The 12324-nt window shown below is 37.2% G+C and overlaps 1 protein-coding gene and 1 pseudogene across 2 annotated transcripts; both read right to left on the bottom strand.

Annotated features, from left to right (window-relative positions):
- Window positions 1-3367: 3367 nt before the first annotated feature.
- Window positions 3368-4798, bottom strand: LOC127901442 (UDP-glycosyltransferase 83A1-like; annotated as a pseudogene).
- Window positions 4799-7712: 2914 nt separating this feature from the next.
- Window positions 7713-12085, bottom strand: LOC102615032 (uncharacterized). 2 transcript variants are annotated; one of them, XM_052438625.1, is made up of 2 exons: window positions 10975-12085; window positions 7713-10875 (listed from the first exon to the last, which is right to left on the bottom strand). In XM_052438625.1, the coding sequence occupies exon 2, from the start codon at window positions 10840-10842 to the stop codon at window positions 8059-8061; it is 2784 nt and encodes a 927-aa protein (XP_052294585.1). In that variant the 5' UTR covers window positions 10843-10875; window positions 10975-12085; the 3' UTR covers window positions 7713-8058. The 2 variants fall into 2 exon arrangements, with proteins under 2 accessions (XP_052294585.1, XP_052294584.1); XM_052438624.1 differs by having other exon boundaries at window positions 7713-10805.
- Window positions 12086-12324: the final 239 nt, after the last annotated feature.

Here is a 12324-nt window from a genome sequence, read left to right as displayed (position 1 = left end):
TGTGCCATTTTGGACACGTGGCAAATTATTGTTGGCTATTCTGTGATGAATTATTATTGCCTACTCCCCTCTTTAGGTAGGTGCAATGGAGTAATTTAGCTATTCATCTTGAGTCTCTTGGTCTCTCTAATATTTGTTATATATCTTCTATGAGACTATCTATGCTAACAATACGTTCTCAACTCCAATTGGCTTATTTCAAATGAGCCAATTGAGTTGTGGAGTTGATGATTTACGCAGCTGTTGGTCTAGTCTCCTTTTTTTATTTTTTGGAGCATGTGACCTTTGGAGAAATATTTTTTTGTAGTGACCTTGGTTGGGACCAAATCGCGATGACATGTGATAACTTCAATGGTGGAGGAGTTGCCACTATTTTAGCTATCCCAAGTTGACATTTGACGATTTTGGGTATTATGAGATATCCTTTATAACTTTCAAGTAGTTAAGGTGGTTCAGGCTCCTTCCTTGAGGACTCCATATTATATCCTTGCCCTTTCAATTCCCTTTTCTTTCTTTGCAAGATGTTGCTGCCAAAATCTAGGCATGTCGATAGATTGGCTACTAATCAGATTATAATGCCAGCTTTTACATTTATTCAATTGGAGAGACAAATTTGCCTTGATCTTGCAAACTGAGCAAAATTTGGCAAGTGTAATTTAACTTTGGTGAGTACTTATAACCACAAGAACAGTTAAGGGCATAAAAAAATTTTCTTGCATTAACCTTCTGAAGCTCAAGTCAATATCACTAATTTACTAAGAAAAAATATAATGTCTGATTCTTTGAGTAGAAGCAAATGAAAGATAAAAGAAAAAATAAGAAGCCTACTCTCCCTTTTAATTTTTAAATAATGAATAACAAATGGGGATAAGGAGGGCAAGAGTAAAAAGATAAAGAAGAAGAAGCACTCAAATTGCAATTGATAAGATTAGTTAGGAAGTTGAATGGATAAAAAAATTTTTTAAAATTTCTTAGGAGTTTTATAGGGATTAAGATCCCTGCCTCTTGGATCATGGCATGATAGGTTTATGGATAGGTTTAATCAAATCCTATCCCCCTTTCATCGTGGCATTAGGTTCATCCTTAGTTTAATTGCCCCTAGCCTTAATTCTGCTCGTCAGTTTCTTCCTGGCAATGTTAAATGGCTCAAAGCCTCATCGTGCTCGCCATATTTTATCGGAAAATGATAGTTTTCCCGGGTCAAACCCCGAGCCAAACCCCGAAACTTAAACAAAACGACATTGTTTCGTCATTTTTTTTTAATTGCTTCTGAATAAAACGTCACCGTTTGATGCAAGCAAAAACAATGAAGACGGTTGCTACTTTCTCTTCCTTTTCATTAATCAATCAACATTAACTTGATAGCATACACAAAAGGGAACAAGAAGGGAAAAAAATTAAAAGAAAGGTAAGGAGAGAAATAATGATTGAATTATTTTGAATCAGTAGTCTTCTTACAACTATAAGCCATTTATATACAGCAAATTTGAATCTGTGAGAAACAAACGAAGACGATAAACACTCCAACAGATAAGAAAAGCGAAGAAAAATAAAATTTATTCTAAATAATCACAAGTTATGTGAACATGAGACAATTACAAATTGTCCAACTTATTCTGTACTCACAAAGTTGGCAGTGAAGAATTGCAGAAGATACAAGAGGCCAACATTAAATGATTGATGATGCTCCCATCTTCAACTTTAACCAATTTACTTTGTCTGTTCCACAAATGCACAGTGAAACTTTGCCTGTTAATAAGCTCGAGCTTCTTATGCAATAATTTTGAATGCTGCTCAATCTGGTCTGATTCTTTGTTTCAGAATCCACCATTTGAGCTCTGATTGTGTTTCTCAATTTTGATAAATTCTTCAAGACTATAACATATGGGTCTAAATATATACCACCAAACTTGTATAACAAAGCAAGCCTAAATAAATTTGACAAGTTTTGACCCAAAGAAATTAACCCAGGATCAACATTCCTTTTCTTCAATCTCTTAAAGAAAACAAGGAGGAAGAGAAAAGCAGCTGCCTTCTATCTTGCTTTTGCCTAAGTCAAACGGCAACATTTTATGGAGAAGTAAAAAAGAAATTAACCTAGGATCAACCCACCACCATCGACAACCATCAGCCTGGCAGCCACCATCACACATACACAGCCATCGGCACCACCAACACCAACAGCCATCACGCTTTTAAACCCAAGGGCGAAGGTCAGACCCCCACCAAAGCTCAGTTTTATGCATAACTGTCAAATGACACGCACCCAAAAATGGAGTCCTACTTTGGAGAGAAGCCAAACGAAATACGATCCAATTTCAAGTGTTTCACAAAGCCAATAAAAAAACAAAACCAGAGTGATGAACAATAGAGAAATTCTCAAACCCATGGAACCAAAACCACGTAAGATCAAAAAAACTAGCAGACTAATCACTAAATAGACACAAATAGGTGCAAATTCTAACATCACCACATCCCACTTTATTCTCTTGCTCCTTGCTTGCTCGCGGAGCGGCATACCGGGAAAAAAATGAAGAAGAAAAAAAGATTAATCTCATCTCATAGTGCTAGGATGAAGAAAGGAAAGAAGAGGTAATCTTTTTTGTAACCAAACGGCGTCGTTTTAGGGAGAATGAAAAAAAAAAAAAACAGGAAACGACGTCGCTTCAATTAGTTTCGAGATTTGACCCAGAGTAAATAACAGCGCCGTATTTTATCACCCGAACACGATGGCTTATTGCACACATGTCACACTCTAACTATGTTTTATTCAAATTTTACCACTAACTGATTTGACTGACGGTAAAAGACATTAAAAAAACAGATTCCATAAACTTAAAATTAGAAGTCGAGCCTCAATAAGTTTAGGCATATGAAGCAACAGGAGAGAAAGAGTGCACCTCTCGCAATTCCCATCTCTCAGCAATTTCCATCGTCCATTGAACACTAACATCAACAATTACAAACATGATTCGCTGACAATCATTCGATTCGCTAACCTTCTCAACCAAGTTCTTCAAGCAGCTGCCTGGCATAACTCTTAACATGCTCTGTCTTACCTTCTGAAAATAATTTCGGTGAGCCCCATGTGGTTCCAATCTATCAGGAATTGAAACCACTGTTATCATCAGGCTAGATGTTTCAGCTTTTTCTGGCATTAATTAAAGCCATGGTTTTGGCCAGCTTATTGTATGTGCTAACTAATGTGACCTTGATTCCGTATTCAACAGTCTTTATTTCCTCCATTATTTTTGCTATTTTATTTTTATGCTTTTTTTGGGCTGCCGTTTGATGTATGTCTGAGCTGTTTGAAGCTGAAACTACAACCAACAAAGAAATTGAAATGTGTAGCAAACTATGCTAGAAATTAACATCGTAGTACTTTTATTTGTGAAATAAAGCTATCAAATTTTCTAAACGAGGATCCACCTTCTACGAGAATCTTTCGAGCTATTTCCTTCAGCTTCAATGAATTTCCTTTAATACCATCATTTTTCAGCAACGCTTTCACATTTATTTGAATTTCTTGTCTTGTTATGATTCCATTTTCGTCTGGCAATAATTGTACACCGATTTTCCAAACATCACAAATGTAGTTTCTATTATGATGTTGATCCGCAAAGCTAGGCCAGCATAGAAAAGGAACGCCCATGCTCAGACCTTCCATGGTTGAATTCCATCCACAGTGACTTAAGAACCAAGCAATAGAAGGATGACCTAAAACATTTTCTTGAGGAGCCCATTCAACAATTTTTCCTTAACTTGAAACCGTCTCAACAAATCCATCTGGGAGTTTAGCACACGATATTTTCATAAAATCTGGTCGAACAACCTACAAAAATGGTTGGTACAAGGATTCAAGACCAAGTGCTAACTGTTCAAGTTGTTCCTGACCCAATATTGAGAACCTGCCAAATGCAACATAAGTGGCCGAGCCTATTGCTTGTTTATCACGCCAACTTAAGCAAGTTGAATCTTCAGGTCAAAAACTTCCTACCAAATCCAATGGACCAAATGGCAATACGCTGGGAATCAAATCGCAGGCCGGCGAGTCAAGTTCATAAACAGAGTTGTTAAGAACCCACTTGGAAATTTTAAAAACTTGGACGGCAGCACAAGTAGATCCAAAGAAAATCTTCTGTACGTTTGGTTCAGTTGGAAAGCTCCTTGTGTACTCATTCCGATTCCAGGCAGGAATTTCATTAGACAGCGAGATCAATCCATAATTCAAAACCGCAAATCCTACATCAAAATCCGCTAAAGTATGAACAAGGCGTATGCTCGAGGACTTTAAACTTGGCAAAGATTGTTCTTAACGTGCGTCCTAAGAGCACATATTAATTAACTCACCATTAGGATCGATAATTGCAGCGTCAAGAAGCTTTGGAATATGAAGTGACAAGGCCAAGCTTCCGGGCCCAAAAGGAACAAATGCAGCTCTTGCAATTCCGATAGCCTCAGCAACTTCCAGTGCCCATCCAACGCTAATATCAGCAATTACACACGCGGCTCACAATCATTTGATGAATTAATTTTCTCAATCAAGTTCTTCAAACATCCTGGCATAACTCTTACTGCACTCTGTATCAGCCTGTGGATCTTCTGTCATCAGCTTATGTGGATCTTCTCTTTCATCTGCTTGTAAATCCAATCCGTCCGGAATTGAAACTAACATTATTTGACTCGATGAATTCTCAGCTTTCCCTTGCATTGAAGCAATGATTTTTGCATGTATGAACTCTGTGTTGACAAATGTGACATCGATTCCGTGTTCAGCAATCTTTGTTGCCAATTTCATGAGAGGCGCTACATGGCCCAGTGCTGGAAATGGTATCACTAGAACATGCGGTTGCCGGCAGCTAATTGCTAATAGTTTCAATGTAATGTATGAGTATGAAGAAAAATTCCGATTAATAATTACTGAAGGAGGAGTTAATAAATAACAAAGTTATACTAAAATCTTACTCTTATCTTTGTTGAAAATTCGAACCAATACAAACAGCAAATTGCAGGCTTATTAACAGAATTTAGATAGCCTTATCTTGGCATAGAAAAAGCGTAAAACGCTAACGTCCTATTAACATAATTTAGATAGCTTTATTTGGTATACAAAAGGCCTAAAATGATCATGTATACATTGAGTGCCATTTTCAAATACGAGGTTATCTATGCAATTTTCTTCATTGCTTGTTTGAAATGGGGAATAGCGAATTGCTGGTTTGGGCCGGATTTTTTCAAGACCAGACCTGAGCATATGTTATTAATAACATGTTCAATCTATCAAAAAGACTATCTAAACTTGGACAGATTGAGTGTGTCTCGGGCCTCTGCGGACCTGAGCTGGACTTGAGTTTCCATTAATTTTTTTAAATAAATTTTTAATAAAACATTTGAATTAAAGAAAATTATCTAATAAATTAATAGTTTAATACTAAAAACACTAGCAAAACAACATAATAAACCACAAATAATGCTTATAAATTATAAATTTTCTATTTTATAAATTATAAAGCCCAAATTTGGTACAAATTTTATCCATAAACCTTTAACTAGGCCTGTTCATAATGAATTTTAAAACTTTTTACCTTGTCAATAGTCTGATTATGCACGCCGGACATAAAAGATAAAACCCACGGGTCTAGACCGAGCCGCCTCGACTTTTTTACCCACCCTGCTTGAAATGGCACTGTGACTTGACATCCGGAAAAAATGATTTGATCTACTACACGTGATGGTGGATTCTTCTTAGATAGCTTTGCATGGCAAATCTTCAATTTGCAATTCATTTAATTTGAACAGTCACTTGGGGCATTTTTTTCCCACCCTTTGCTGCTTAGCTGCCTGTGAAGTCTTTCAATTTAGATCCGACAACATATTTCCAACGGTTGTTACGTTGACCACTAATAAACTCTAAACTTGATAATAAATAACTTTTACTTAACAGATATTAATATTTAACATAATTTAATGTTTCTTAACAGCTAAAGCTTTATTTTTATTGCAGTTGCAGACAGCAACACGAATACCAAATAAAGGAGAAGTTCTTTAGTACTTTTGAACTACTGATTCTTATCCATTCGCCATTTATCTTTTATCATGTGCGTACACGTATAATTATAATTAATTAAATAATAATTATAGTACATTATTCGTTTTATTTATTTATTTATTTTTTGGGTCTGGGATTAAGAACTTTGTTTAACTGTTATCACTAATGGCCTGATGCCATTCTAATGATATTGCGGTTGCTTTTGGGGGATGAAATAATAACTCTACTGAATATATTATTTTTTCTATTGTAAGTGCATAATGTGCATTATAGCATGTTTGTACATCTACACAACACTCCACTGCTGTAGTCCGGTAATTTCCAATAGTCCTATTATTTCTTGGCCTCTTCTTGTAATCGAATCAATTAGTGTTTCTATGATTAATCAATTTAAGCATTTTCAATATCTCATGTGCACAGTTGAAAGACAAGTCACAAAGGTACCAAAAGTTTATGCTATGTTTTAAAATTGTGGGCCAACAAACAATAGGTAAACTTGTTTTTTTTTTTTAATGAAGAAAACCTAATTTGAATTAACCAGAAGAACCATACAAACGGAAATCAGCCAAGGAGGTGGAACATGTCTCCACTCTCTTAGATCTGACAAAGAACCCCCCACCCGCGCAACAACATTGACAACGGTGTTCGCAGATCGTCGAACAAATGAGAGATCACTTCTCCTACAGACATCTCCAAATCTCTACAATCATCAATAATCAAGCCAAAACCATTAGGGTTAGACAGGTTAATAGGTAAACTTGTTAGCTACATGAGTTTTAACAATTGTTTCCTGAACTTGCTTCCTGGATGCCAGCAAGATGAATATATGAATTGATTTTTTGTTTTTAAAATAAAGATTGGTTGTCAATTTCAGCAAGACTATGTGGAAAAGTTAGGAAGCTCAGGCCCAGCCCATTTGCCATCCTTAGAATTTCATTTTGCTCATAAAAATAATAATCTTGAGGTTTTGACTATTTTATGTACGATACCAGGCTATAAAGCTTTTGGTCTTCAGTTTTTTTGTCTTAAATATATATTTGTTATTTCATTTTAGGATGGTGTTTTTTTGCCCTACTTGTTCCGAGGACTTTGAGGATTCCCGGTCGCTTCAAGGTCATAACAGGCCAGAGTGTGACAGGTGTTATGCATGCTTCCCTAAAGGAGAGTTTGTTGGTCATAAATGCAAGGTTCCTTCCTGGACCGGTAATGTGCGAAGATTGTTTTAAAGTTTATGCATCCGTTAAAGATTTAAAGTTACATCTTTCTCAGTCTGGGCACATGTGTAAGTTTGAGTGCGGAGATTGTGGTGAACCAAGACCAACTTTAGATTTGAAGTAGTTTTATAGTCAGAGATCATAAAGCAGACTCCAATTTGCCTGATGCTTTTCGTGAGAGTACGAGTTATGCCTGCTTTGCAGCTGCAAGGAATGCTGCTCTTGCGGCTGTTGGTCTTTGATAGGATTCTTGCTCGGTTTGATTAGTCTATAGCTTTCGGTGGATTGGATATTTGCTGACATGCCTCCTACAACTTTATTTAGATTGGTGTTTGCTGAAATGCCTCCCTACACACACAAAAATATCCCCATGTAATTCAGAGTCTGACCAGGGTGGATGCTGATATACAGTCGGCTTATAATCAACTTAGGAACACTCATAATACAAGTTTTCTCAATGAACAAAACCTACGATATTAAGTTTATTCAAATATTATTAGTAAAGAAGCGATCAATGTTGATCACTTTGCAACATTTGAACTCGTTCTGCAGATTCTTTTGTACAGACAGATACAAATTTGCCTCTTCTAAAGGGCATAGATTATCGATAGATAGAAAATGGAAAGAGAAAAAAAGAAAAAAAAAAGAAAAAAAAGAGAAAATAATCACTCTTCAGCCGACCAAAGGCTGTGACTTTACTTTTCGCCAGGTTTTCAATTAATTATATACAAAACAGCCAGACGTTCCATGCATAAACAACGCAGCAGACCCTTTTGGTAACTCAATATGTAGTTGTCACACGGGCTTGGAATCCTGAAGAGAGATCACGGTTTCAAAAGCCCCCACCAAAGCCTTCACCTTACTCTTCCTGGACTTTACAAGTTTACTTACAGTCTCTTCAATCACATTATTGAACAAACTGCCCAAATTTTTTCCTTCCACGTCTTGATGTTTCAAACCAACAGCGTTGGATTCTGTTTTAGTACCATCATTAACCTCTGCCTTGCGAAGAATTGTTTTGCCAGCATCACCGGTATCATTTTGGTTGCTGTCACCAAGCACGATCTCCCTTCGCTTAAATTTCAGCCTCCTTGGAGCACTATCCTCAGACTGAATAATGCCAACCACCTTTCCTCTTCTAAAAGTTAGCTTTTGGACCGGATTACATTCTTCTTTCGAGCTACTTGCGCTTCCATCCATTTCATGCATTTTCTTGAATTCGTTTTCCAAATCCAATATTTGGTTTTCATTATCAGATTCATCACCATGGAAAGACAATGATGCCAATGAAGTTGTACATGAATATGATCGAGTGATAGGGGTTCCAAGTTCAAGTTCAGTACTTCCCAACTCCTTTTTCCTAGGCGATGGAGGCCAGGATAGGCGTTTGGACTGAATTCTATTTTGAGTGTGCCTCAAGTTTTGCTTTGCTGAGAATGAGGAGAATCGGGATGCTATAGCTTCTCTCTTCTCAACAGTTTTTCTGCCAGAATCAGCTTCCCCATTTTGGCTGTCACCAAGCACCCTTTTCTTAAATTTCAGTCTTGTTGGCGTACTATCCACAGGGTGAAGCTCAACCACCTTTCCTCTCCGAAAATTTAGCTTTTGGCCTAGAGACTGCTCATCTTTCAAAGTACTTGTTCCATCCTTTCTACGCCTATTCTTGCACTCCTTTTCCAAATCTGATATTTGGTTTTCGGCATCAGTTTCACTAACTACAGAAGAGGTTTTACTATGTGCAGACACTGATGCCAATGAAGATGAATATGAATGAGCAATATGGATTCCAGGTTGAGTAGCACTCAAGCTATTATTCTTAGGAGATGGAGGCCAGGATAAGTGTGATTGAGTGGAAGGAGTTCTGTTTTCAGTACATGTAGAGTTTCTCTTTTCAGGGAATGGGGGTAGTTCAGCTGTATTAGCTTCATTCTTTCCAGGGGTTTCCATCCTAGCATCACCTTTACCCTTTTGGTTGTCACCAAGCACACTTTGCCGAATTTTCAGTCTTGGAGTACTGTCCTCAGGGTGAAGATCAACAACCTTTCCTCTCCTAAAAGTCAGTTTTTTACCCGGAAAATGCTCATCTCTTGAAGAAATTGATCCACCCTTTCTAGGTCCATTCTTGTATTCCTTTTTCAAATCAGATGTTTGGTTTTTGGCATCTGTTTTACCAGATTCAGAAGAGGCAGCACTAGATGTAGTCAACGATGTCAATGAAGAGGTACGAGTTCCAAATTGAGTACCTCTTGAGCCTTTTTTCCTAGGTGATGGAGGACAGGATGGAGGCGAATTAGTGTCCTGAATTCCGCTCTGAGTACGTCTCAATTTCTGCTTTGCAGATAAAAGATAGGATGGAGGTGAGTTAGCAGCATGACTTCTACTCTGAGTATATTGCAAGTTATTCTTTGCAAATGGAAGACAGGATGGAGGTGAATTAGTGGCCTCAATTCCACTCTGCGTGCGTCTCAAATTCCGCCTTGCAGATGCAGGACGGGATGAAGGTGCATTAGTGGCAGGAACTCCACTCTGAGTACGTCTCAAGATCCGCTTTGCAGACAATGCAGATGGTTGACCAGTGTGAGTACCATTTTGAGCATGTAACAAGCTTTTATCTTCAGAGGTTGGAGACAAGTCAGTCACACAAATTACATTTTTAATGGGTCCTGGAGTTTTGTCCTCAGAGTCTGGTTCAACTACATGCAAAGTCTTCTCTGGTACATCCTCCCAGCCGGGTTGCTCAGGTTTGAGTTTCCTGACTCTTTTTCTATTACTCAAATAAGAAATTCCTTTCACATTGTTTGAGTTTTCGGCATTTCTGCTTGAAACTTTCTTGGGAGACTGCTTAGGAGACGAAGAAATGGATGGAAGTGCCAAAACCTTTCTCTCACCCATTGCTGAGCCCCTCATATCTTTGCTTCTTTTGGCTTTGCTTCCTCTTCGGCTATTAGAAGCTCTGGGTGAATTTGTTGAAAGATTTCCTAGTTCCTTGCTTGTTTTAGTTTTCAACTGTCCTTCATTATTTGAACATCTCTGCATTCTGCCAGAAGATTGGTTTAGTCGCAAAGGCTTCATCTTTGGAACTTCAGCAGGATTCATCTTACAATCATCAGCTGGCTTCGTTTTTGGATCATCAACATGTACCACTGCAAGCTCTATTTCCTTGACAGGTGGTGAGACCTGTTCTGACAAGACAGATTCTTCCACAGTTAATGGTGAAACTACTCCATTCATAATGGGATAGTCAAGTTTCTCATTTTTAGATGCAGGGAAAGATTTAAGTTGAAGAGGGAAACTCTTCCTTCTTTCGGCTGAAATTACAGTCTTTGCTGCAACCAGGCCATCACCTACAGCTGCAATGGTTTTCTTCGGCAGAGCCAAGGGACCTCTTGCCTTTATCTCAAGCGCACGCTCTACTCCAAATTTGCAAAAATCATGACAGGAACTCAATGAAGGTCTGCGATAACGCGAAAGAATCCTAACTCCTCCATTGAGGTTGCTACCAGTGGAATTACATCTTGTGTGGTGTTCACGATGAACTACATCTGAGATAGTAGGAGTATTGATCCCCAGACCGGACATTAGTCAAACAAACAAAGCAATAATATTAGAACCCTGCAGCAAATTTTAAGTCTTTTCAGAAATGAATAAAACATGCAGGAAAGGAGAACATAAACTGGGACGAAAAGGAAATAAGTCGAAGCAACTTCTTACCACTAGTCTCATAAAAATATGCTGCTGCTATCATCATGATCCTGAAAATAAATAACCATAAGTTTTTCATAGTATTGATTATAATACTGAACTTCTAAAGTAATAATGCATGTTCATAGTATAAATTCTAAAACTAGAAAAAGAAAGCTTGAGTGGTGTTTAAATTTAACCAATCCATTCCCCACCTATATTTAATTAGTTCATTATGCAACTGAAAGTAGTTACATTAACCTGTTTAGTTCCATTTTCCACCCCAAAAATAAAAATAAATAAAAAGGAAAGAGTTATTTAGATCCCAAATTAATGGTTCAATTCAAGGCAATTCTGCAGTCAGTAGGCAAAATTCTTTTTACTTATTACTGCTGTTCCTTACATTATAGAATTGGAGACCACCAGAACTATGAAACCAATCGAATAAAAGCCCTGGCATACACAAAACATCTAAAACACTCATGTTACATTATATCTATTTGTGAACTCTCGATCACATTACAATCTATTGCATCAACATCAATGACGATTATTTAAAAAAGGAAATAAAAAATCATGGGTTCTGATATTCTTGATCAACTGATCGATCCCCTAGCAAATAATCTTCCTTTCTAACACCGCAAACCATATCATAGTTAATCGAAACAAGTACCATGATAATCTACCCCATCAGTAGACTAGTATAGTTATTGTGGCTTCCTTCTAACCTGAAACACTATTGAATAGAAAAGTCAATTTAAAGGAAAATAGAATAAACAAAATGTTACATAAATGAAACTCCCCATGGTGCTTTTGTTGGTTAATATACATGCAACTTCACCATTTCTTGAGATCGTTGGCCAAATAGCAGACATGAATACCCTCAATAACTATAATTGTAAACATACCACACATCTGAGTCAATCTTATAAATAAAATTTTACACAATGGCTCAATTCAAGGTGCATAGCTTCAAACGCAATCCATACAAGAATGACAAAATTTCTACCGTTTTCTCGATTCAATTGTCAAACATACAAAAGAAAATGCCTTAAAGTTCTATCCTGCAATCCAGAATAGAAACATGCATGCAAATCAAACAACAGGAAAAGTTCATCTGATTAAGCCAACAAAAAAACAACAAAGAATCATTTCATATGACACGTTACACTAACAACATTGCAAATAGCTCAATGCAAAATGTTCAAACATCGTACCTATGTTTCCAAATTCCGTCTTGACAAGAAATCTATGGAACAGAAACATGGTTGCAAAGAATATCTAACAACAAGGCACAGAGGAGTAATATGTGCAGGAAAGAAATAAAAATGAAACGTTTTTTTTTTTTTTTTTCCAACGGACAAGCGCGTTGGTTGAAGA

The sequence above is a fragment of the Citrus sinensis genome, chromosome 3 (genome assembly GCF_022201045.2).
Source record: "Citrus sinensis cultivar Valencia sweet orange chromosome 3, DVS_A1.0, whole genome shotgun sequence".
Taxonomy (NCBI): Eukaryota; Viridiplantae; Streptophyta; class Magnoliopsida; order Sapindales; family Rutaceae; genus Citrus; species Citrus sinensis.
Note: the sequence above shows the minus strand (reverse complement) of the source record. Positions and strands in the feature narration are given on the sequence as shown.